This window comes from Alosa sapidissima, chromosome 19 (assembly GCF_018492685.1).
Source record: "Alosa sapidissima isolate fAloSap1 chromosome 19, fAloSap1.pri, whole genome shotgun sequence".
Classification (NCBI taxonomy): Eukaryota; Metazoa; Chordata; class Actinopteri; order Clupeiformes; family Clupeidae; genus Alosa; species Alosa sapidissima.
In genome coordinates, this window is record NC_055975.1 from 31,315,656 (window position 1) to 31,343,155 (window position 27,500).

The following is a 27,500-nucleotide window of genomic DNA, read 5'->3' on the forward strand; positions in this document are numbered from 1 at the left end:
ATATAAAGTATATAATATAAAAAACACAACTAAGCAATAAGGACTGTAGAAGATAGAGATGCGCGGTTCGCGGTTACAGCCGCGGACTCTGCGTTTAAACCGCGGATCGGGCGGATGACGTGAAGAAATATAATATTTTAATTAAATTCGGACGGGTGGCGGTTGAACCAATCAAACGCATCACATATATACATTAAAACAACCAGCGGATGGCGGGCGGGTGCGGTTTTGAAAATTGGTCAAAAAACGTTGGTGCGGATGGATGGCGGATGGATGATAAGTTTTGCTATGCGGTTACGGTTGAAATAATAGCCCATCCGCGCATCTCTAGTAGAAGATAAAGAATATACAAAATACAAATTATACTAAATAAAACTTAATCAAAATCAATTCTAAAAAACAGTATCCACATATTGGGTGAATAATCAATCAGGTGCGCTTGCAATGACTGAAGCCTGTGGTTCTCAGTGCATAAGGTAAGGTAAGGTGCATGTAAGTCAAACAGTGCAACAGTGCAAGAATAAAGTCTATATATCTATATATAAATAACTATATTAAGAAAGGTATGTGGCATGGAGGGGGGGTTGTGCATATGTGCTGATACAGCACGCAAACAGTGAGGCAGAAGACAAATGTAAAGTGACTAGTGGACAGACAGTTCAAGACATTGGAGGTGGTGAAGAGGCAGACAGACTATGCGGAGAAGTCTATTTCTCCTCTTCCCTTAACCCATTCGTGCTGGATGCTGCACAACGCAACATTCTATCTCCCGCCGGTTGCTGCATAGCGCAACATTGAATCTCCTGCTGGTTGCTGCGTAGCGCAGCATGCCTTTTATTTCATGTTTCTAGGTGTACAGAGGCTTAGATATAAAGGTTTTGGTAGACGTTGACAACTTAGTATTTTTTCAGAAAACCCTCAGGAAATAAGGTTATTTAGTCTAGTATGCCATAGGATTCTATACAGTTCAATGGCCCTGGGGATGGATGACTTCCTCAGTCTGTCTGTTGTGCAAGGCAGTGAGCAAAGTCTCCAGCTGATCAGGCTCTTCTGCTTAACAATAGTGCAATAGTGTTTGTGTCTGTTTTATGTTGTACCTGTTGTGTAGTCTTGCTTGTGTGTGTTACATGTTTGTGGGGCCAAAGACGAATTTCCACAGTAGTTGACAATAAAGACTTCTATTCTATTCTATTCTGTTCTATTCTATTCTATTAAACAGCATCAAAGCATCGGTAGCATTTCTTAAGAAATGTTTATTTTTTCAAAATTACTTTGTCGGAAAATTCTTTATGCTTCTGCGTCGAATCAACGGCGTACCCCCGCAGACCCCTCTGCGTTGTTGCGAACCCCTCTCCGACCCCCCTAGCTCCACGTGCACCTTCAAAAAATTGTAACTTTGCGTCAAGGCGATGCAGACCGCAAGGACTGTGATTGGTCAACTCGTCCTGTGTGTTGATAGTCGGTGTTTCAAGCATCCTACTGTGGGGAGTTAGCAACATGCTAGTTCACTGACCTAAGCTTTGCAAATAAACTCAGACATATTTTGGTTACAATGACGTGGTTATCCGTTTGTAAAGTGTTTATATCTCAGTAACATTTTGAAATTAGCACTTCGCCAGCAAGGAGTACTTTGTGGGCAGTTGCTAAAGTGTAGCAGTGCTAAAGTTCGCCTGCTAACATAACTTAAACTGGGTGGCAGTCACCTCGCAAATAACCTCAGACTTATTTGCTGGTTTACTGTGTCTATTTCTCCATACATACTCTCCATACTTTGTACATACGTACAAAATCTAAGCAAGAAAAGGCCAAACAAATAAGATTAATATTTTGGCATGACAGTCTATGGGGTTTGCCATTCTGAGCAGCAGAGCCCGTTTACATTCTCTGTAAGGCTGCCGTTTCAGTCATACAGTCTTGTTTCAGTGGTGAGCGACGCAAACACAGGCGACACCGAGCGTTATGGCGGTGAAATGCACCGACGCAGAACCATAAAATGCTCACAATGGCGTAGGAGATAGACAGATAGATAGATACTTTATTGATCCTCAAGGGGAAATTCAAGGTCTCAGTAGCATACAGACAACACACACTTTCACTAACAGCAGAAAAAGTAATTAAAAGTATATAATATAAAAACACAACTAAGCAATAAGGATAGTAGAAGATAAAGAATATACTAAATATACTAAAATACAAATTATACTAACTAACACTTAATACAATATATAAAAATATACTAAAATACAAATTACAAAAATACAAATTATACTAACTAACACTTAATCTAAATCAATTCTAAAAACAGTATCCACATAGGGATCTGTGTGTCTGATGGCTGTTGACTGAGGTCGTTTTCACCTCATTGTTTGTGATCGCCATGTGGGGGAGGGGTGCAATATCCAGTGATTTTGGGGGTACGATAGCCTGTGATGATGGAGGTGAGTGTTGCACTGGTATTGAGGGGGTGTGGGTGTGGGTGTGGGGGATGACCACCTCCTTGATGTCCCTGTCAAGGCTGCCAGAGTCGTGGACGCCTCAACAGGCACAGGCAAAGAGGCATCAGGCGGGGGCAGGGCGTGAGGTGATGGTGGCTTAGGTCGTTGGCTGTCACCAGGATGTAGAGCTGGAGAGACTGGGAGGCTGGGAGGTGGGGGTAGGGCAGGCACGTGTCTGAGTCAGCCGGGGGTGGTGGACAGACCACCACCATTGGAGCTGGAGCAGGGCAGTCAAACCTGTTGTAGAAGTGGTTCAACTGGTTCGCCCTGTCCAGGTCCCCCTCCACAGAGCTGCTGCTCTTCTTCAGGCCAGTGATAGCCTTCATGCCGTCCCATGCCTCCTTCATGTTGTTTTCCTGCAACTTCTGTTCCACCTTCCTTCTGTAGTCCTCCTTAGCCTCCTTCAGCTTGAATTTGAGTTCCCCTTTACGCGCCTCAGCTCTGCCATGTCCCCCTCACTGAACGCCATCTTTTTCCTATTGAGAAGGGTCTTGACATTGCTGCTTATCCAAGGCTTGTTATTGGGAAAGCAGCGTACAGTTCTGGTGGGAACAACAATGTCCATACAGAAGTTCAGGTAGTCAGTTGTGCAATGTGTGACCTCCTCTAAGTCCTCTCCATTCTGTAACACACTCCAGTCAGTGCACTCGAAGCAGTCTCTCAAAGCCTCATCCGCTTCAGGTGTCCACTTTCTGAAGGTGCGTGTGGCAACCTGTAGCCTCTGTACTTTGGGCTTGTACATTGGCTGGAGATGAATGAGGTTGTGGTCTGACTTCCCCAGTGGGGGGAGGGGGTTTGCACTGTATGCATCCATCACATTTGCATACATGAGGTCTATTGTCCTGTTTTTCTTTGTAGGGCAGTCAACAAACTGGTAGAAATTCGTGAGTGTGGAATCCAATGTTATGTGATTGAAGTCGCCAGAGATCACAAAAAAGGCGTCAGTGTGTTGGGTTGGAAGCCTTGCGATTGTGGAGTGGATGACGTCACATGCTGAATCTGGGAGAGCTCGAGGTGGAACGTAAACACAGACAGCAATTGCGTGCGAGAACTCCCTCAGCATGTAATACGGACAGAGACTAACCGCTAATAACTCCACATCCTTGCAGCATACAGTTTCCTTCACTGTAACATGTCCGGGGTTGCACCATCTACTGTTTATGTACAGCACCAGTCCACCTCCCTTCTTTTTGCCAGAAAGTTTACAGTCTCTGTCCAAACGAGCTACACTGAAGCCAGGCAGCTCAACGTTAGAAGTGGGGATATGGCTTGTTAGCCACGTCTCTGTAAAGCATAGCAAACTACATTCCCTGTACAACTTCTGGTTTCTTACCAGGGCAGCCAGTTGGTCAGTCTTATTAGCCAGTGAGTTCACGTTTCCCATCACAATCGATGGAACTGAGGGCTTGTGTCTCCACTTCTTCTCCCGACGCCTCGTCTTCACTTTTACTCCCGCTCTGCAACCCCGAAAGCACCACAGTTCCTCTGGGATGTTGTCGCGAACACAGCCAGCATTCCGTCGTAGTGCGATCAGCTGGTTCCTTGTGTACACAAGCTTGCTGTCGCTGGAGCATTGTAATATGTCCGTATCCATAGGATAGAATAAAAACACTCCTCAAAGTGTGTAATCTAAAAAGTTGCGAAGTGAAAAGTAAACAAAAGACGTAGAAACAAACACAAAGACACGGAGCTCCTGAGCAGGCTGCCACTCTTGTCGGCGCTGGAACCGGAGTTGACGCAGAAGCATGTTGAGCTCTTAACCGTTGATGTGCCGAGTGAGAGGGTGGAAATAGGGCACCCACCAGCCCAGCACCAAACTCTGAGCACGGAGAACAAAATCAGATTTTGTTCAAATCTACACACGTATGGCTACTGGAAATGGTAAGGTTAATTCATCAAATGTTATGTTGAAGTATTAAAAAACATCTTTGTTTTAGAATTTTTGAACGAAAGGGGCGGTGGTTGGTGCTTTTACGATATATAACTCTAACCCTATATACTGTATAGTCTATATAACTGCAATGCTACATAGAACTCTAACCATGTGTGTGTGTGTCTGTGTGTGTGTGTGTGTGTGTGTGTGTGTGTGTGTGTGTTCAGACTGACGGAGGGCACTGACATCAGTCACCTGGAGAAACTGGAGAGAGGCTACGAGAACATGGATCACTTCACCGCCACCTTCCACCTAGTCCGCAAAGCTCTGGTCAACATTGATTTTGTCAGAGGTACACACACACACACACACACACACACACACACACACACATACACACACAATTCACACACACACATACACACACATACACACACACACAATTCACACACACACACACACATACACACACACACACATATGTGTGTCATTTTGCAGAGATAATGTAAGGGCCTCCACACACACTTACATAATGCACACACACACACACATACACGCACACACACACACACACACACACACACACACACACACACACACACACACACACATTCACACACACACAAACACACACACACACACACACGCATTCACACACACACAAACATACACACACACACACACACACACACAATTCACACACACACAAACATACATACACACACACACACACATATGTGTGTCATTTTGCAGAGATAATGTAAGGGCCTCCACATACACTTACATAATGCACACACACACACACACACATACACACCCACACACACACACACACACACACACACACACAATTCACACACACACAAACATACACACACACACACACAATTCACACACACACAAACATACACAAACACACACACAATTATGTGTGTGTATTTCCCCAACTGAATTGTGTGTGTGTGTGTGTGTGTTGACAGATGATGATGATGATGATGGTGTTAGGGAGGAAGGTGATGGTGGTGAGGGGGCAGGTGAAGAAAGCTCCACCCCGTCTACAATAAGCCACGCCCACCCCACACCAAACCCAACCAATCACAGCCCTCCTGTGTCAAACCCAACCAATCACAGCCCTCCTGTGTCAAACCCCACCCCTCCCGCATCAGGCTCCACCCCTCTCACGTCAGGCTCCACCCCCACTTCCACCCCCAAGGCTGCTGAGCAGAGCGTCAGCATCCAGAGCTCCCCGAAGCCCCTCCCTACTCCAGCCACGCCCATAGAGACACAGGTAACACACACACACACACACATACACACACACATACACACACACACACACACACACACACACACACACTAGTCCCTCCCTACTCAGCCATGCCCACAGAGACACAGGTAACACACACACGCACTAGTCCCTCCCTACTCAGCCATGCCCATAGAGACATAGGTTAACACACACACACACACACTGTTCTATTTTAGCCAAGAGATTTAGGAGGAGAAATGGTAACCGAAGCACATTTACACTTAACAAACTTTAAAGCTGATTTTCTCAAAATGTGTTTTTTTTGTGGGATGAGGATAGCTTTCACATTTTGGCCAATATCTCTGGGTTGGCTAAACAGAATTGAACAAAATGACCCCTTGTTTTCAACCCTAAAGTCTGCAGATTATGAATATCTAATAAACCCTAAAGTCTGCAGATTATGAATATCTAATAAACCCTAGTCTGCAGATTATGAATATCTAATAAACCCCTAAAGTCTGCAGATTATGAATATCTAATAAACCCTAAAGTCTGCAGATTATGAATATCTAATAAACCCTAAAGTCAGCAGATTATGAATATCTAATAAACCCATTTACTTGTTTTAAACCCTAAAGTCTGCAGATTATGAATATCTAATAAACCCATTTACTTGTTTTAAACCCTAAAGTCTGCAGATTATGAATATCTAATAAACCCCTAAAGTCTGCAGATTATGAATATCTAATAAACCCATTTACTTGTTTTAAACCCTAAAGTCTGCAGATTATGAATATCTAATAAACCCTAAAGTCTGCAGATTATGAATATCTAATAAACCCTAAAGTCAGCAGATTATGAATATCTATTAAACACTTTTTTTATTTTGTCGAACTGGACTCATTTCTTTGTGGCACACCCCATATCATAACATGGAGGCAGACGACAGAATTAAGGTTTAAGGTCAACCCAGACGACAGAATTAAGGTTTACGGTCAACCCAGATGACAGAATTAAGGTTTAAGGTCAACCCAGACAACAGAGGTCAACCCAGACGACAGAATTAAGGTTAACCCAAAGGTATTGTATTTAAAATGGAGGCAGACGACAAAATTAAGGTCAACCCAACGGTATTGTATTTAAAGCAATCAAAGACTAGATGTACCGCATAGCGGTACAAAATATGACCGCCGCTCAGTCCTGTACATCCGTTCTGCGAAAATAAATCACACTTCAATTTGTCTCCATATTTTACTTCATCCCCCACTCTTGAAACTTTTGTGTATGCTTGTTTGGCATGCCTGAGTGTGTGTGTGCGGCTGCACAGAAAGTAGCCTACTGGTGCTGAAAAGGTGAATAGATTGTAGAATAGCCAAAGAAGATGTCGCATTGTTATAAAACCTTTAAAATCTCTAAACAATCACAAGTAGAGCAGTTCATCACAGTTTATCCATTGCAACTGGATTGATGAAAGGTCACTTACACCTGTAGGCTACATTGTATTTGGGAAAAGCAAAAGGTATCAGCAAAAAAGCAAAAAAGTATCATTCATTCATTCATTTATTTATTTATTTATTTATTTATTTATTTATTTATAACATCTCTGTCATTTATTTATTTATTTAAAACATCTCTGTCAGTTCCATGCCGTTTTCAACAGCTATCAAAAACAAAGGTCATTTTTGGATGGATGGATTTTTTGTGAATGTTTCTTCTACATAAGATTTTAGTCATCTTTAGTTCATGTAATACTTTATTGTCAATGCACAAATTAAGTAACAGTAGTCTGAAACGTTATTGTTAATGCACAAATTAAGTAACAGTAGTCTGAAACGAAATGCTGTTTTACATCTAACCAGTGGTGCAAATAACTGACATGTCCAAATGGGCCTTGATGAAATGCGTCACTAGACTGTTCATACACATTTTAACGGGCCAAAGTTGAAGAGCTGTTGTCCGTTATTGTTCGTGCAAATATAGGCTGATTCATGTTCCCTTGCATTGTGTAACTGAGGTCCATGGCTAGTCTGGCTTTCACCAGACCAAGCTCAATCTTTTAAGAAATCAAAAAATAAATAGCGGGCACCCGATATTGTTTAATTTTCCGATTGAGATATCCACGCTTTGGCTATTCTAAATGCAAAAATGCATCAGGGAGTTGACAAAACTGTAACTAACAAACTAGATCCTAATAGAAAGCTGTTAGCTTCCCTAAGCTACAGGTAGGCTTATAAGGTAGGCCTATTTACAAACTAAATTCTCAATAGGCTGGCGACACAAATAAAATCTCCTTTGGAAACCAATGGCTTACGCCTTCCAGTATCAAGCGGACTTAAACTGCCATATCGTGGCGAAAAGTTGTAATAAAATTCACGCAGCTCGATGAGTCAAGGAAAGCGCGAATGAAGTAGCCACTTCTAAATGGGACCCACTACACAGTAGCTTAAGGTGTGTTGCTAAAGCAGCCATAATGAAATGAAGGTGTCATTGTTTGGATACTTCACACACACGTGCTTTTTAATTTCACAGACTACAACTACCAAGCTGGAATCAAAGCACATCGATTCCTCTCTCACACCTTGCACGCACTTAAAACAAAATAAACAGGCGTCTCAGTCTCACGCATGTATAGGCAAAACTGTATCAGACCGGTGTAACGTTGGTAAATCTTCCATTGCACAGAATGATTTTTGTAGCACGTGTAACAAATGACAGTCGAAAGATACAATTACAGTGCTGCTATCAATTTGCTTGGTATAACCGCATTTATAGTTTTCTACAAATGCAATCAATCAAATTGGCCTCCATCACTCAACCAACGCTAACGGTAACATTACCTAGGTCCTTATTGATATTATAAGATTAACGTACCTGCAGTAAAAACCAAGCATGTCCAATAAACATCCTCAGATTTATTTCGGCTTTAAGAAGAAATGGAAATTACATTTCATGTGAACATCATCCTATCCTTATTAGACGTTCTCTGCAGTAAACTACAGTCCTTGTAGGAAGCGTCCATTGGTTTTCCAACCCACTTTTAACTTCCAACAAAATTACGTCTCACTGCAACGATGCGCCATCTAGTGGACAAACGACTACTTATCGCCAATACTGGAAATGCAGCCATGATGATGATGATGAATATTTATTATTTTAGCTTTCTTTTAATCCTACTGAATTTGTAATTATGTATCGGCCATTCTAATACCGATAGTATGTGGGTGCCTGTGTGTGTGTGCATGTGTATATGTATGCACAGCCATCTACAGGCCAATGAGTGTACAGTCACTAAATGTACACATAACCTAATTTTTTTTAGACCCCCCCATGGATGAAATTCTACGAAACTTGGCATACCCCCAGAGAATGCCAGGTCAATCATACACATAAAATTTGGTGCAGTTCTGAACATCTTAACTGAAGATAGGGGCGATTAAAGCAGAATAATATTGCATTTTCATTTTTTACCGGGGGGGTGCAAATCACAAATGAGCCAGATTGATGTGGGCCCTTGAGACCAACATACCATAAAAGATTCTTCATCCTCAGTGCCACGGTTCAGGTAGTTATTTAAGAAAAACTGCTTTTTTTGCGGTTCGGGGGGCCCAGCACGGGGGGGGAGTGGCCCCTGGGGACGAAACTAAATGTTTCCGTAAAAGTCTAGTGGGGCTACATACCCACCAAATTTCATGTGCCCTGGTGGTTCGGTGTCCCGGGTATCGTTGACCAAAAATTCAGGAAGTAGATGATGGGGGGGGGACAAAAAACTTTGACAAGCCCTATATGACCGCTTCGCTAGCGGCGGTCATAATAATACATATATGTAATCAAATGTATAGGGGACAGAAAGATGAATGATAATACATATATGTAATCAAATGTGTAGGGGGAAGAAAGATGAGCTCATTAGTGTGCTAACACCTCTATAGCAGCTCATTAGTATGCTAACACCTCTATAGCAGGTAGATTAGCTCATTAGAGTGCTAACACCTCTATAGCTCATTAGTGTGCTAACACCTCTATAGCAGGTAGATGAGCTCATCAGTGTGCTAACACCTCTATAGCTCATTAGTGTGCTAACACCTCTATAGCAGCTCATTAGTGTGCTAACACCTCTATAGCTCATTAGTGTGCTAACACCTCTATAGCAGCTCATTAGTGTGCTAACACCTCTACAGCTCATTAGTGTGCTAACACCTCTATAGCAGCTCATTAGTGTGCTAACACCTCTATAGCAGGTAGATGAGCTAACACCTCTATAGCAGGTAGATGAGCTCATTAGTGTGCTAACACCTCTATAGCAGGTAGATGAGCTCATTAGTGTGCTAACACCTCTATAGCTCATTAGTGTGCTAACACCTCTATAGCAGGTAGATGAGCTAACACCTCTATAGCAGCTCATTAGTGGGCTAACGCCTCTACAGCTCATTAGTGTGCTAACACCTCTATAGCAGCTCATTAGTGTGCTAACACCTCTATAGCAGGTAGATGAGCTCTTTAGTGTGCTAACACCTCTATAGCTGATTGTACAGCACTGAAGCAGGACTTACTGTCTGCAGGACTTTTACTGACTGAACTGAAATGGGACTTTTAAATCTGCAGAGTAATAATAACAGTGAGTGCTGGATGAGACGAACGGTCTGGATCTGTTTATATTGACTTTGCTTGTGTGTGTGTGTGTGTGTGTTTGTGTGTGTGTGTCCAGCTGTCTGCTGCAGGCCTGCGTGACGGTGTTGCCGTGGACGATGGAGAGAACCCGTCACGTCATGTCTTCTCCTTCTCCTGGCTCAACTCCCAGAAGTAACCCCGCCCATCCCGGATATAACCCCGCCCACCCCCGGATATAACCCCGCCCACCCCCGGATATAACCCTGCCCACCCCCGGATATAACCCTGCCCACCCCCGCCACTCACCCCCCATCGGATATAACCCCACACACACTCCCCATACTACACACCTCACACACACACACACACTCCTCATACTACACACATCATACACACTCCCCATACTACACACATCACACACACACACACCCCATACTACACACATCATACACACTCCCCATACTACACACATCATACACACACACACACTCCCCATACTACACACCTCACACACACTCCCCATACTACACACATCACACACACTCCCCATACTACACACATCACACACACTCCCCATACTACACACCTCACACACACACACACACTCCCCATACTACACACATCACACACACTCCCCATACTACACACATCACACACACACACTCCCCATACTACACACATCACACACACTCCCCATACTACACACATCATACACACACACACACCCCATACTACACACATCACACACACTCCCCATACTACACACATCACACACACTCCCCATACTACACACACACACACTCCCCATACTACACACATCATACACACTCCCCATACTACACACATCACACACACTCCCCATACTACACACATCACACACACATCATACACACTCCCCATACTACACACACACACTCCCCATACTACACACATCACACACACATCATACACACTCCCCATACTACACACACACACTCCCCATACTACACACATCATACACACACACACACCCCATACTACACACATCATACACACTCCCCATACTACACACATCACACACACTCCCCATACTACACACATCACACACACATCATACACACTCCCCATACTACACACACACACTCCCCATACTACACACATCACACACACTCCCCATACTACACACATCACACACACATCATACACACTCCCCATACTACACACACACACTCCCCATACTACACACATCACACATACACACACACACTCCCCATACTACACACATCACACACACTCCCCATACTACACACATCACACACACTCCCCATACTACACACATCACACATACACACACACACACTCCCCATACTACACACATCACACATACACACACACACACACACACACACTCCCCATACTACACACATCACACACACACACACACCATACTACACACATCACACACACTCCCCATACTACACACATCACACATACACACACAAACACTCCACATACTACACACATCACACATACACACACACACACACACACACTCCCCATACTACACACATCACACACACACACACACCATACTACACACATCACACACACTCCCCATACTACACACATCATACACACTCCCCATACTACACACATCACACACACACACACACACACTCCCCATACTACACACATCACACACACTCCCCATACTACACACATCACACATACACACACACACACACACACACACACTCCCCATACTACACACATCACACACACTCCCCCATACTACACACATCACACACACTCCCCATACTACACACATCACACACACACACACTCCCCATACTACACACATCACACACACCCCATACTACACACATCATACACACTCCCCATACTACACACATCATACACACTCCCCATACTACACACATCACACACACTCCCCATACTACACACATCACACACACTCCCCATACTACACACATACACACACACACACACACACACACACTCCCCATACTACACACATCACACACACTCCCCATACTACACACATCACACACACATCACACACACTCCCCATACTACACACATCACACATACACACACACACTCCCCATACTACACACATCACACACACACACACACACTCCCCATACTACACACATCACACATACACACACACACACACACACTCCCCCATACTACACACATCATACACACTCCCCATACTACACACATCACACACACACACACCCCATACTACACACATCATACACACTCCCCATACTACACACATCACACATACACACACACACACTCCCCATACTACACACATCACACACACTCCCCATACTACACACATCATACACACTCCCCATACTACACACATCACACACACTCCCCATACTACACACATCACACACACACACACACACTCCCCATACTACACACATCACACATACACACACACACACACACACTCCCCCATACTACACACATCACACACACTCCCCATACTACACACATCACACACACACACACCCCATACTACACACATCACACACACACCCCATACTACACACATCATACACACTCCCCATACTACACACATCACACACACACACTCCTCATACTACACACATCATACACACTCCCCATACTACACACATCACACATACACACACACTCCCCATACTACACACATCACACACACTCCCCATACTACACACATCACACATACACACACACACACACACACACACACTCCCCATACTACACACATCACACACACTCCCCATACTACACACATCACACATACACACACACACACACACACACACACTCCCCATACTACACACATCACACACACTCCTCATACTACACACATCACACACACATCACACACACACTCCCCATACTACACACATCATACACACACACACACTCCCCTCGCTGCCTGGACCACACAACAGCCTCCTGAATGTGTGTGTGTGTGTGTGTGTATGAGTGTGTGTGTGTGTGTGATTTGCAGAATATTGAGCTGTGTCTCCTCTGTCCTTTTTAATGATGTATTGAAATGTTTATGTTTGCTCTTGCAGATTACTGATGTGTGTATTTATGTGCTGATCACTGTAGGGATGGGCATTGTTAAGAAATTATCGATATCGATGCCATTGTTGAGTCTGCTTATCGATGTGATTCCTTATCGATTCCCATATCGATTCCTGTACCATTTGCTGAACACTTATAGGATGGCTTTGAGAGTTGTTGGCTTTGAATGTCTAATTTAAAGTGATTTTAGAGAATGAATATCAAGTGTGCAATGTCAATACAGAAGTTGAATGCTTTAAAATTTCTAAAAAAGTAAACATTTCTAAAACAAAACTTTATTGGAATCGTTCGTGGAATCGTTAACATGTGGATGTGTACGATTCCGATGGATTGGAACGTTTGGAACCGGTTCCTAACCGATACCTGGAACCGATTCCCAAGCTGATGTGTGTGTGTGTATGTTCATTGCTGATGTGTGTGTGTGTGTGTGTGTGTGTGTGTGTGCCTGAGTGAGTGAGTGTGTGTGTGTGTTCATTGCTGGTGTGTGTATGTGTGTGTGTGTTCATCGCTGATGTGTGTGTGTGTGTGTGTGTGTTACTCTCTGCTGTGCTGCTATGTAGAACAGACAGGAGGAATACTGCACAGATCTTCAAGCATTTGGACGCAGTTGTAACTTTTATTACAAATATAAACATTTCACATTCTTCTGCAAACGCATCGTGCAGTGTTTTATTACAGTCCACATGTCTGTTTCATTGTACGTGTGTGTGTGCGCGCACACTTGGTGAATTACAAAGACAGATGCCTTTCTTAATCAGTAGTTATTTATTAAGAAGATTTAATTTTCTTTACAGATAACCTTTGAGTGTGCGTGTGTGTGTGTGTGTGTGTGTGTGTGTGCGCGTGACTTATTTCCCATAAATGTCCATCATTTTCCGGTTGTTATCGGCCTGCTGTGCGATCTGTTCCGCGCGCGCCATCTCGAGAACCTCGCGCAGCAGGTGGAACGTGAGGTCCAGGGAGATGGGCGGTTCCTCCGCGCGGCGAGCTCTCTCCACCGGGTCCAAGCCCGCGCGCTCCAGCCTCTGCGTGAGCTGCAGCTGGAGCGCGCGGTTAACGGTCGTCTCTCTCTCGTCTGGCGCGGATCCGCCAGCTCTGATGTGAGTACGCGGGGGTCCGCGCGCGGCGGCAGCGTTGTCCAGCCGGATGAAGTATTCCTCCCCGAGACGCATCAGCAGTGGCAGTGGCGGCGGCAGTGCGCGCGTTTTCTCGCCCTGCGTGTCTGCTGAGCGACAGCTGCACCGGGGCAGAACGGCCACGAGCACGGCTACCGCGGAGACCAGCAGGTTCAGCCTCATCTCCGCACGCAAAGTCTGGTGGCAAAGGACATAATCACCAAAACAACTCTGACTAGTACATTAACAAATGCAACAAATTAATTCATTAAGACTTCTTCGGACAGATAACACCCCTGCGCGCCACAACACACACACACATAGCCTACACACCCCGCGCGCCACACACACAGTAAAATAAGAGTCTTGAATTTCCCCTTCAGTATAGTATATATACTCTTTTGATCCCGTGAGGGAAATTTAAAGTAATAAAGTAAGTATCTATCTATATCTTTCAATACATACATGGCCTCTATTTCTTGTAGCCTGTTAAAAACGTCCGCTAGATAGTTTAAATGGCCAACAACATTGTTTTTTGCAGGAGCCGAGCCTACAGATGATATCTTAAAGTTATTTCTCCACTGCTGGCTGATTTATCAAACGCCTGCTTTCTCTTCGTCCTCCGCAAATTAATCTACAGGCAGTTCGGTAGAGAGTCATTTGAATAAAAGTCCTTGCACAAGCCACTGTTTTGATTTGCGTAAACGAGGTGGGCTGAAGCAAAGCTGTTTGAGGGAGAGCGGTGCAGGGAGAGATTACATGCTACCCTGCGCACATCTCTACAATGAAATCATGTATCTAATCTATATTTTAAATGAGCAATCACTGCGTCCTGCAATGGAAACAATAAGTCCATAATTACAGAGCGCAGGAATGGACGTTTCAGTTAGTCAGTAATTAGGCCACTGAACTTTGAATTGTGATGCGTCATCTTACTTTCATAACCTAACTTGAATAACCTTACTTTAATAACCTTACTTTGTTTTTTACCCAATAAAGTAACTCAATACCTTACTTTGTTACCCAATAAAGTAACTAAATTACAGTAACGTGTTACTTTGTAACTCGTTACCCCCAACACTGATTATAACCAATTACATTTAATCGCACTGGAAACACAAAACAGCCGTTCCGGCTACATTTATCAGCGCAAGCACCTGGCAAAGCAAACAGGCTAAAGCTTCCTTTTGCTGCTGCTATCCCGCCGCTCGCGACGCTTCTGTGCTCACCTGTCCGCTACGCCGAGAAGTGTGCGCGCGCCGCTCTCTGACAGTCTGCTGGCGTGATGTTGGAGGTGAAACACCCTCGCGCTTTCTACCGAAGCTTCGTCTGACCGCTCGTAGCACGAGCCCCGCCTCAGTATATATAATGCATCCTCCCCGTTGGGACGGGGGAAGCTGCGTAAAACAGAACGTCTCTCCGAAACCCGCGACCTCTGAGTCAGACTGAACCAAATGACTGACGGGATGATGATGTGTGTGTGTGTGTGTGTGTGTGTGTGTGTGTTTTGCCAATTCGATTGAAAGTACTTGGGATGTGTCTTTGCGCTAAATGAATCCCGGGCACCGAATCCCGCCTGCAATTAGCGCGCTCTCCCGGGAGCTTACTGTGGAGCGTGGGCCCGTCTCCGGCTGCTGATTGAAAGATCGCCTATTTTAATTACGCGCCAGGAGCAGACAAATAAGAACAACTGATTCCATGAGCGCGCTGGCAGAGCGCGCGTGCGGGGAATGCCATGTATTGCGCAATCAATTAGCGCGAGTCTCATTTGGGATTAAACGGGTCAACAAAAGCCACCTGATCATCTTCATAATTACGGCAGGAGCGCGGGCTTCAGGCCGTATTTCAATTATCACCGCATTACACAAATAACAAGCCCGCCCGTGACGTCGCCCCTCGCCAGGCCACCTGACAAAACGCGTTGCGGCAGGTGCGCGAGCCACCTCTGCCAAGTCGAGCGTAAAGTCGGAGGAGACGGAGGCCGACGCGCGTGACCTTTTACCGAATCTCCCAATGTTTCTTTGGGTCGCGCGGAACGAGCCTCCCGCAGGGATTTCTATCACAGCGAATAAGAGCTCTCGGCGCTAACGCTGAGGTGTGTGAAAATTGCTCACACACACACACAGTGTCTGTGTATATGTATGTATGTGTTTGTGTGGCTGTGTCTAACAGAGAGGGGTGGGGTTAAAATAGTTTCAAATATACGTTTGTGTGGTAGTCTTAGTGACACCTGCTGAAAATGGAAAGGTTAAAAGATAAAAGAAACCTTCTAAAAGTCAAACCTGTGTGTATGTGTGTGTGTGTGTGAGTGTGTGTGTGTGTGTGTGTGTGTGTGTGTGTGTGTGTGTGTGTGTGTGTGTGCGTGCGTGCGTGCGTGCGTGCGTGCGTGTGTGTGTGTGTGTGAAAGATAAGCACAAGGGGAGATGAGGATGAGACCCATTTGAGTTTTAATGAGAAGAAGCACAAGCTGCTCAAACCCCTCTTGACATTATAAACACTGGGCAAAATGCACACACACACACACACACACATATAGTACACACACACATATGTACAGTAGTACACACATACACACACACACACCCACACACCCACACACACACACACACACACACGCACACACACGCACATACAGTACATTTAATTCCTTTATTTGTGTTCAAATTTTACAATATATTTCATTGAACACAAACAGTCTTAGATACCAGCATTGTAAACCCAGTAGCCTATGCCTCTGGTCTCAGTTCATGGGTACAAAAAACACACCACACACACACGCGCACACACACATACCCACATATAGAAAACATCGCCTTCTCCATATGTGGCCACTGCCAATTATCACAGAAATTGAACAGAATTTTGCTAGAGAAATCTCATTTTCATTTTCATATATATATTTATTTTATTTTCTCATCCTTGGGTATTTATCATCCGTTTTTTATACTTCATGGCCTTTTAATTTATGTTTATGCTTTGTTTTACCTCTTTAAACTTTATCTTTTTAAATTTGTTTTACTCTATTTTACATGATTTAACTATATGCATGGAGTCTTGCACACCTGTCTGTCTATGTATCCTCAAGGCATATTGTTTCTGCCTTCCCTGCTCTAACTTGTAAAGCACTTTGGGTCAAATGTCATTCGTTTAAATGTGCTATACAAATAAAATGACTTGACTTGACTCTGTGCCTCTCTCTCTCTCACACACACACACACACACACACACACACACACACACACACAGACAGAACACCCACATTTTATATGTCCAAACATAGTACACTGAACACACGCAGAATTTTACAATGTCATTGTTAATAGAACTTTAACTAACTGGGCCGCATTGAGAATGTCTTGAGTGTGTGTGTGTGTGTGTGTGTGTGTGTGTGTGTGTGTGTGAGTGAGAGAGAGAGAGAGAGAGAGAGAGAGCAGGTGCATGTGTGTGTGTGTGTGTGATATATAAATATGATAATAGCAAGAATAAAAGGTAAGCAGAGAGACCAGTGTAAAGGTTTACAAGAGTATCATACGCTTGCTCTCTCACACACACACACACACACACACACACACACACTCACACAGTTTACAAGAGTATCATACGCTTGCTCTCTCTCTCTCTCTCTCTCTCTCTCTCACACACACACACACACACACACACACTCACACAGTTTACTTCTTTATTTGTATCCACAATTCAGAATAAATATTACATAAGGACACACATTTCACAACCCCCCCCCCCCCCCCCCCAGACACACACACACACAACACCTCCTTCTCCAAATATGGCGTCTTCCAATAATGGATGAAATTGAACAGTGTGTAGCCAGTTGTTTAGCTTTCACTTTTGTAAATCCAACAATCCTGAGACCCCTAGTGACCAGCCTGTGTACGTGGCCCAATCCTGGGACCCCTAGTGACCAGCCTGTGTACGTGGCCCAAACTTCCACACATGAGCACAACATATTGGCATTTATAACCAAGACTACAAATCTGCTGTACAAGATGCTGGTATTTCACCAGCTTTGTTAAACAGGCTTCCTCTAGACATGGGTCAAAACAACAGCCTACTTCCACTTTGAATACATTCCTATTGCTCTTATTAATAACAACAATATCAGGTCTGATGGCATTCATGTCACAAAACACAAGCATCTCCACAAGGCACAAAGAAAACATTCGGGGCTTAACAAAGCAGTTGATATGTATTGACACTGTAGGTGGAAAAATGGATGGTAGACTTTTTGATATGATGTCCACAATCCTGTCATGTCTACTACTTTATAGAAATTGCAGCCATTCAGTATATGTGAGATGGATTCTAGTAACTGGTCTTGCCCATGCTGAATACATAAAGGTGAGTGAGAATCAGGGGACCAGATAGACAGATTAAACCTAGTTGGTAAAACCTGAAGTCTGGCTTTAATGGTAAAAATCTGTGTATCCTCATCAATCGAAGCATTATGGAGGATGGTATGGCACACACACACACACACATGGTGTGAGACACAGAGTGGCCTGCTGAGTGAATGCAGGCTAGCCTTCCCTGTAGTCCAGTCTAGTCCAGTGTTGAATGCAGGCTAGCTTTCCCTGCAGTCTAGTCCAGTCAAGTCCAGTCCATTGTTGAATGCAGGCTAGCTTTCCCTGCAGTCTAGTCCAGTCAAGTCCAGTCCAGTGTTGAATGCAGGCTAGCTTTCCCTGCAGTCTAGTCCAGTCAAGTGTTGAATGCAGGCTAGCTTTCCCTGTAGTCCAGTCCAGTCCAGTGTTGAATGCAGGCTAGCTTTCCCTGTAGTCCAGTCCAGTCCAGTGTTGAATGCAGGCTAGCTTTCCCTGCAGTCTAGTCCAGTCAAGTGTTGAATGCAGGCTAGCTTTCCCTGTAGTCCAGTCCAGTGTTGCTGGTGCTGTCGATGTTTGACTGACAGCAGGGAAGCACGACTACACTCAGGAGTGAGTGTGTAATGTAGACGGCTCTCCAGCATGGCTCCACTCACAGTGATGCTTTTGTCTTTGATCGTAGAGTCTGAAGGGACAACGTATGTGCTATCTGCTTGAGACCACTGCAGGACAACGTCCGTCCAGTTGCAAAGGTCGTTGAGATCAGGCCAATCAGATCTGACCCCAAAGCCGACGGCTCTAGTGTCCAGTTTGCCATTCAGTTTCTTTCGAAACCCCAGAAAACTGTTCAGCAATGATTTCATACACTTGTTCGTCCCAGTCGCCAGCAACATTAAAGTTGTGTTCCACAAATGACCTGAATGAAGGAACCTTTGTATACATCTGTAATTATATCATTGTACCCTTGGGGAAGGTGTATTTCCTCCAGAGCGTGTATCATGATGTTATGGAAGAGTTCCGAATGCGTCCAAGAAAACTGAAAAGAATCTTGCAGACTCATGTTTGAAGTCATCGATGGCTGTTTTCAAACAAAAGACATGTTCATTAATCCCTTGCCTTGACATGCATGTGTCACTGGCCTTGATTGGCTTCTACAGCTGTGTTTACACTGGCAGGCCTTGATGCACACTTCTGATTTTCTGCCTATACCCGATTATTTGGACTGTCAGTTTACATCTACGTTAGATATCTTTGTATAACATGTATATGTGTATAGCATGATCCATCTTTTGTCTCTCAGACATCTGCATGTAAACATTTAAAGTGGACTGGCTACCCCAACACTAGAACATGCTTATGGTTTTATGCTGCTTGTAGTTATGGATATTATGGGACATCTGCATGTAAACATGATTTTTTTTCAGTTGTTATCGCCAAAAAAGTAAAAAAAAAAGTTTTAAACTGGTAAACTAGGTAAACTAGTTTTGTCTTGCAAATAGGAGGTGCTGCAGCCAGACGGCGGGTGGGTGTGAAAAATGCTATTGGGCAAAACTCCACGTGCACCATGTGCTGACTTTCTTTACCCTCCATAAACAAAGTTGCCATGGGGGCGGTCCTTGTCATTCCGAAGTGCCCTGAATGCACCATTTCTTCACCCTCCATAAGCGGTGAAAAACGACACCCGCATATCAGGGCGCGTGTGCAGGACTGCAAGTTTCATAACTTCCGCGGATTAAAGAAACAAAAACACGCGCACAGCGCCCTTGAGCCCTCATTCTGCTCGACTTCGCACAGCACGCGGCATAAACCATGACGGGACGCGACCGAGTGGCGCATCTGATGAGACAGCTCGCGAGTGCAGCGTGAGTATGCCACAATAAAGTCTCTTGCACTCTGTCGTCTAATGTAGGCTACAAAACACACACACACACACAGCTGCAAAGCCATTAGTAGTAGTTATTGGTCATTGGTTTCCTCTAAAGGTTTGTTGTCCTCTAGAGGTTTGCAGTAATTATGTAAACAAACTGCCCTCTCGTGCGACCTTCACGTTGCAGTTTGTGCTGACGTCTTGCCATGCAGAATGTGCGCGAGAGTGTGAGAGTTGAGTGTTGCTTGTTGCACTAGCGTTATAAAGGGCAATAGTGGTTCTCAAACTTTCTCTGTCATTCCCCCAAAGATCCTTGATTACTAGCTCCGCTTTAACCCTCTCTGATTCCCCACTTTGAAGGTGGGGAATTTTGAAGCGCCACGCAAAATGGTGACGTTAAAATCCTTTTTTCATATCTTGGTTCCACATTACATTTCTCAGTCCGCTGGATCAGATGTTATTTAAATTCGTATGTAGGTCTGTTTATTTATGACTCTTATGTTTGTGTGGCTATTTTGTTTTGGATCTATGATCTTCCTTGTCAAAAAAGAAAGGCATTATTAAAATATAGGCCCAAAAGAACACACGTTCTCCTGTTCCTGTCATGTCTCTATTCCCCACTAGTGGGCGCCCCACACTTTGAGAACCACTGCTGTAGGGAGTGCAGAAGGTGCCATCGCGCCCGGACCCGGAGGTACGAGGGAGGGGCCCGTGCCGAGCGGGCATGCTTTAAGTAGCACCGAATATAATTTTAAGTAGACAGACAAAGTCTATTGTTTTGTGACGTAACATCTCTCTCTCTCTCTCTCTCTCTCAACCCTTTGTATAGAACGACAATAACTGTGATTAGGTCGCAAAAGGAAAACAGTTGATATATTCTTTCACACAAACATATGGGCATTTGTGGGCATTTGTGGGCATTTGCGGGCATTTGTGGGCGGTAACCAGGTACGCCATGCTGTTGGAGGTGTAAACAAACGCTGCATCGCCATGGAGATCACATAGTAAGGAGCTGGCTCAAGGGTTATACAAGTATTTTGTCGTGTTTAGTTGTATAATGAAAGCACAGTTTTTATAGCCATACATGCGTGTTCACTTCTGGCTCCTTGGCTATGAATTTGGTAACTATAAGGGGCTATTTGACATCCTTAGAACACCAAACATATCAGAGGTGCCAAATGTTGAGTTACTCCAGTCTAGATTTTTTGACGTTAATCACTCCTATGATGTATTGCTATTGTTTATCCAAAGTAAAGTGCCCGTTTCAAAATTACCTGATGGTCAAATCAATCAAAACTCCGATATTGTTTGAACCTCAAAGTGGTCTGTGACATGTGTTTGTGTGAAAGAATAGAGTGATCAGAATATATAAGACCATAAATATGTATGGAAAGCAGGTAAAAAGTACTGAAACAAATCTAAAATATGCTCGCAGGTACCATGAGCACGGGAGAGAGAGCGCGCAGTGTGTGTGTGTGTGCGTGCATGTGTGTGTGTGCGTCAGTGCGTGTGTATCTGTGCCCAGGTGCAGAATATTTGAGCCCAAAGACTTGACATAAGAAATGACCATCAAGATCAGAAATGACCATTGTTAATCAATCTCCCTCTCTCTCTCTCTCTCTCTCCCTCCCTCCACCCCCCTCTCTATCTCTCAACCCCACTCCCTCCCTCCCTCTCTCTATCTCTCCCTCCCTCTCTCTATCTCTCCCTCTCTCTCTCTCCCTCTCTCTCTCTCTCTCCCTCTCTCTCTTTCTCTCCCTCTCAGATGTCGTTGTCCTGCTCACTCCCACACCTTCCACCAGGGTACAGTGTGTGTTTCCCACTGATGCCAATTGGTGTGTGTGTGTGTGTGTGTGTGTGTGTGTGTGTGTGTGTGTGTGTGTGTGTGTGTGTGTGTGTGTGTGTGGTTGTCCTTTAAGAGAGAATGACAAAATGCAAATATATAATTACATTTATTAGAAGGGATGTTAAGTTTTCAGTATAAAAGAATGATTGTGTCCAATGAAATCTGCTCATTTAATCTTTCTTTTGGTGTGTGTGATCCTGAGAACTCTCTGTGTGTGTGCGTGTGTGCGTGCGTGCGTGTGTGAGTGTGTGTGTGTGTGTGTGCGCGTGTGTGCGTGTGTGCATGTGTGTGTGTGCGCGTGTGCATGCGTGCGTGTGTGTGTGTGTGTGCGCGTGTGTGCGCGTGCTTGCGTGTGTGTGTGTGTGCGTGTGTGCGCGTGTGTGTGCGCGTGCGTGCGTGCGTGCGTGTGCGTGCGTGTGTGTGTGTGTGTGTGACTTACAGGCACTGGGCAAGCAACATGTACAGCTCGGACCACTGACTATGCATTTGAGGTGTGAAACTCAACTCGTACACACACTCTCTCTCTCTCTCTCTCTCTCTCTCGCTCTCTCTCTCTCTCTCTCTCTCTCGCTCTCGCGCTCTCTCTCTCTCTCTCGCTCTCTCTCGCGCTCTCTCTCTCTCTCTCGCTCTCTCTCTCTCTCTCTCTCTCGCTCTCTCGCTCTCTCTCTCTCTCTCTCTCTCTCTTTTTTTTCTCTCTCTCTCTCTCTGTTTATCTTCTGATTTTATAAACTTACATTTACCCCACTGGTAGTAAAGCAGAAGTCCAGTGTGTGTGTGTGTCTGTATGTGAGAGAGTGTGTGTGTGTGTGTCTGTATGTGAGAGAGTGTGTGTGTGTGTGTCTGTATGTGGGAGAGGGTTGAAATGATTTACTCATTTACAGAATTTACAGGTGCCCCCCCCCCCACCCCCACACACACACACACACATCTGTCAAACTTTCACCTTAAATGGTGTGTGTGTGTTTGGGGAGGGGGGGTTCAGTGTATGTGTTAGTGAGTGTAAGTGTGTGTGTGTGTGTCTGTGTATGTGTTAATGAGTGAGTGTGTTGTGACTAGGGATGTAACGGTATGCAAATGTAACCTCACGGTTATAGTGACCAAAATGATCACGGTTTTTGGTATTATCACAGTATTTTTAAAAGTGTGTTCAATATGTTCAGAAAGCACTGATAGGCCTACACAAGCTGAAATAGTTTCAAAAAGTGTCCCGTTCATGTTTAATTGGCTATGTGCTTATAGCTTAACTTACCCTAACATTACTTGGAGGTTGCTATTACTGTTATTTGGATCCAATGAGTGAGACCAGGCTTGGAATTTCACCAATCTGGAGGCAAGGGCACTTGGCCTTCAGTTGGGCATATTTGGTGGAGGGCACAAAGGCCACATGTTAGGGCACCAAGGCCAACGTTAACTATACAGTAGTAGGCTATAAAAATGATCAAAGTTGTATAGCCTATTCACTGCAGTAGACCTGCATCACTGTATGAAACATTACAAAAACATGAAACATGACATATTACATAGAACTGCAAATTATCTGATCATCTAATATTTACAGACATCTAGGCTATATTTAACATTTATTTTATATTTGGCCTGTTATGAAATCATGTATTGAACAATTTAAGCACAGTTCAGCTTTAAGAAACTCAAATAGCCTAGATGCATGCTTAGCATTTTGTGATCTACTTTCACAAACTCTTAGTCAGCTGTCCTCTGATTTACCGATATCTAGGCGATATTTGTAACATTTATTTTGTATTTGGCCCGTTATGAAATCATGTGGAACAATTTAAACACATTGTAAAACTTAAAGCCCAAATTTGGAGACATCCATGCATGTCGAAATTTACTGCAAATTCAAAACTGGATTACTCTGGAACGGCTAACTGTACAGGGGACTGCTTTACACCTCTGTGTTCGGTAAGGTCTGCTGTTTATTCTGATATATGGTTTGTCATGTGTTAAACGAAAGGTTCGTGAAGTATTGCACCGAGAGGAATGGGTAGGGAGATGGACCCAAAACCTTCAGTAGAATTTATGATTAAATTGAATTATATTATTTACTTTTCTCGCAAACCGTTCACCACAGCAATTTGCGGCTAACATCGTTTAAAAGCTGAGAAAAAGCTATTTCATGTGATACTTGTGATATCTGTGTAATGAGTAGGCTATTTCGCGAGTAGTTCAACTGAGAAGAATGGGTGAATTTAGACGCATTTTCTTTTTTGCGCTGTCACTTTCTCCACTGCGTAAAAGACTAAATTAATTTGCGCTGTGAATGCTAAGATTATTTTGACAGGCCACAGGCTAAATAAAAATCGCTATTAGTAGGACGCAAAGCAGAATATTGAAAGAAGGGCACCAAGGCCACCGTGGCCTGTAAACCTCTGATTTTCAAAGGGACATCACGGCCAACGCAAATAGCAGTTAAAACCATCAATTAGACAACAGAATCAGTAGGGTACTAGTTTTGTTTCATTGTACCAGGCCTACTGTATGTCAAAAGCAGGCTCGGATGAAGCTGGGAAGGATTAAACACACGGTTTCAACACCGTGGTAATCAACCGTTATAATTATGATATTTCAAAAGAAAACGGTAATTGTTATCGTCAACATTTTTATCACGGTTTATCATTATACCGGTAATCGTGTGTGTTGTGAGTTGAGTGTGTGTGTGTGAGTGTGTTAACGAGTGAGTGTGTTTTGAGTTGAGTGTGCTGTTGTGTGGTGTTGCTTTAAACAGGGCAAAAGGCCTCAGCCACAAGCTTGCCATTCTGAGACAAATTCTGTCACTCATTCACACACACACACACACATACACACACACACACACACACACACACACACACTACTATACTCTCTCACATGCTACACACATCACGCATCACACACACACTCCCCATACTACACGCACACACACACACACACACTACTATAGACCCTTTCAAGAGAGTTCCATTATCAGCATCATAGTTGGCCCCACAACACTTCCTTTTTAACATTCCATATGTAGAGGAAGTAGATTGGGGCCCAAATAGAATGTTCAAGCATTGTTTTTGTTTACCTTGTTGAAAGGGTCTAAAGTAGATATAGAGCAGTGATGTCACAGTGTCCCTACGGCAGAACGCTGATGGAGACTGTTAGTCATCTCCAGCTGAAGTAATGATCTAGGCATTTACAATGTCCAATCAATTTTCTTTCAAAATCAAGGTAATTTGCCAGTGATCTTGGTGATTCAGTGGTGTGTGTGTGTGTGTGTGTGTGTGTTTTGCAGATGGCTAGCTCAAACATACGATATGGAGAAGGGGTCACTCGAGAGATCGGCATGGTAACAGATTCACACACGCACACACACATATTATGCAGACATACATACAACTAAACACTGGGTGTTCATTCATGGAGATGTGTTTGTGTGTGTGTGTGCGCGCGTGTGTGCGTGCGTGCGTGTGTGTGTGTATGTGTGTGTGCGTGTGTATGCGTGCGTGTATGTGTGTGTGCGTGCGTGCGTGCGTGTGTGTGTGTGCGTGTGTGTGCGTGCGTGCGTGTATGTGCGTGTGTGTGTGTGTGTACAGGACCTGGTGAACATGAGCGCGCGGAAGGTGTGTGTGATGACGGATAAGAACCTGTCTCGTCTTCCTCCGGTCAAAGCTGTGCTCGACTCACTCGCCCACAACGGAGTCCCGTACCTCTGCTACGACAACGTGCGCGTGGAGCCCACAGACACCAGGTGTGTGTGTGTGTGTGTGTGTGTGTGTGTGTGTGTGTGTATGAGTCCCGTACCTCTGCTACGACAACGTGCGCGTGGAGCCCACAGACACCAGGTGTGTGTGTGTGTGTGTGTGTGTGTGTGTGTGTGTGTGTGTGAGTCCCGTACTTCTGCTACGACAACGTGCGCGTGGAGCCCACAGACACCAGGTGTGTGTGTGTGTGTGTGTGTGTGTGTGAGTCCCGTACCTCTGCTACGACAACGTGCGCGTGGAGCCAACAGACACCAGGTGTGTGTGTGTGTGTGTGTGTGTGTGTGAGTAATATTAGCTTGGTCAGTATATGTGGCTAAACATATGTAAGCTTGCTATTGCAGCGAGCAGTTCAACTAAAATGATTTAACTATTTGCTACAAGTGCTTTCAGTGCACATATTAGGTGCTATGTATAAAATGACCATAATATGTGTGTGTGTGTGTGTGAGTGTGTGTGTGTGTGTGTGTGTGTGTGTGTGTGTGTGAGTGTGTGTGTGTGTGTGTGTGTGTGCAGTTTTAAGGAGGCCATAGACTTTGCTAAGAAGGAGAATTTTGACGTGTTTGTGGCAGTGGGCGGGGGCTCAGTGATTGACACCTGCAAGGCAGCCAATCTCTACACTTGTTACCCTGAAGCGGATTTCCTGGACTTTGTCAATGCCCCCATTGGGAAAGGAAAGCCAATCACACGGCCCCTGAAGCCACTCATCGCAGGTGTGTGTGTGCCTGTGTCTGTGTTTGTGTGTGTGTGTGTGTGTGTGTGGTTGTATGTGTAAGTGTGTGTGTGTGTGTGTGTGTGTGTGTTTTAACTTGTCCATATGCCTGTGTGTGTGTGTGTAGTCCCCACCACAGCAGGTACAGGCAGTGAAACAACTGGAGTGGCTATCTTTGACTACGAACCTCTCAAGGCCAAAACAGGTGTGTAAACCTTTAGCACCGTAAATGAATGCTAATCGGTGAATTGTCCCTTTAATACTTTTATAGTCTTTGTGTTCCTGTGATAGTTTTGGTAGTTTTTCTTTCAAGAGAATAGAACAGAATAGGGTAGACTAGAATAAAATAGAGTAGAGTAGAGATGAGTAGAGTAGAGATGAGTAGAGTAGAGTAGAGTAGAGTAGAGATGAGTAGAGTAGAGTAGAGATGAGTAGAGTAGAGATGAGTAGAGATGAGTAGAGTAGCGATGAGATGAGTAGAGTAGAGATGAGTAGAGTAGAGATGAGATGAGTAGAGTAGAGATGAGTAGAGTAGAGTAGAGTAGAGATGAGT

General features: G+C 44.4%; 3 protein-coding genes across 9 annotated transcripts in view; 2 read left to right on the forward strand and 1 right to left on the reverse strand.

Moving 5' to 3' along the window:
• trim55a (tripartite motif containing 55a) overlaps positions 1-10,473 on the forward strand; it is a 23,683-nt gene extending 13,210 nt beyond the window's left edge. For 2 of the 3 annotated variants that reach the window (XM_042071388.1, XM_042071389.1), the window contains exons 7-9: positions 4,596-4,720; positions 5,349-5,656; positions 10,323-10,473. In XM_042071388.1, coding sequence (XP_041927322.1) covers positions 4,596-4,720; positions 5,349-5,656; positions 10,323-10,421 — 532 coding nt within the window. In that variant the 3' untranslated portion in view covers positions 10,422-10,473. The remainder of the gene's footprint in view (positions 1-4,595; positions 4,721-5,348; positions 5,657-10,322) is intronic. The other variant, XM_042071390.1, reaches the window with a different exon arrangement.
• A 3,369-nt stretch (positions 10,474-13,842) lies between these two features.
• On the reverse strand, positions 13,843-16,465 carry LOC121692649 (corticoliberin-1). The gene is made up of 2 exons (XM_042071417.1): positions 15,672-16,465; positions 13,843-14,640 (listed from the first exon to the last, which is right to left on the reverse strand). The coding sequence occupies exon 2, from the start codon at positions 14,623-14,625 to the stop codon at positions 14,176-14,178; it is 450 nt and encodes a 149-aa protein (XP_041927351.1). The 5' UTR covers positions 14,626-14,640; positions 15,672-16,465; the 3' UTR covers positions 13,843-14,175.
• A 3,940-nt stretch (positions 16,466-20,405) lies between these two features.
• adhfe1 (alcohol dehydrogenase iron containing 1) overlaps positions 20,406-27,500 on the forward strand; it is a 44,572-nt gene continuing 37,477 nt past the window's right edge. For 4 of the 5 annotated variants that reach the window (XM_042071385.1, XM_042071386.1, XM_042071384.1 and 1 more), the window contains exons 1-7: positions 20,406-20,641; positions 22,412-22,449; positions 22,934-22,983; positions 25,770-25,823; positions 26,071-26,225; positions 26,752-26,948; positions 27,075-27,152. In XM_042071385.1, coding sequence (XP_041927319.1) covers positions 20,589-20,641; positions 22,412-22,449; positions 22,934-22,983; positions 25,770-25,823; positions 26,071-26,225; positions 26,752-26,948; positions 27,075-27,152 — 625 coding nt within the window. In that variant the 5' untranslated portion in view covers positions 20,406-20,588. The remainder of the gene's footprint in view (positions 20,642-22,411; positions 22,450-22,933; positions 22,984-25,769; positions 25,824-26,070; positions 26,226-26,751; positions 26,949-27,074; positions 27,153-27,500) is intronic. The other variant, XM_042071387.1, reaches the window with a different exon arrangement.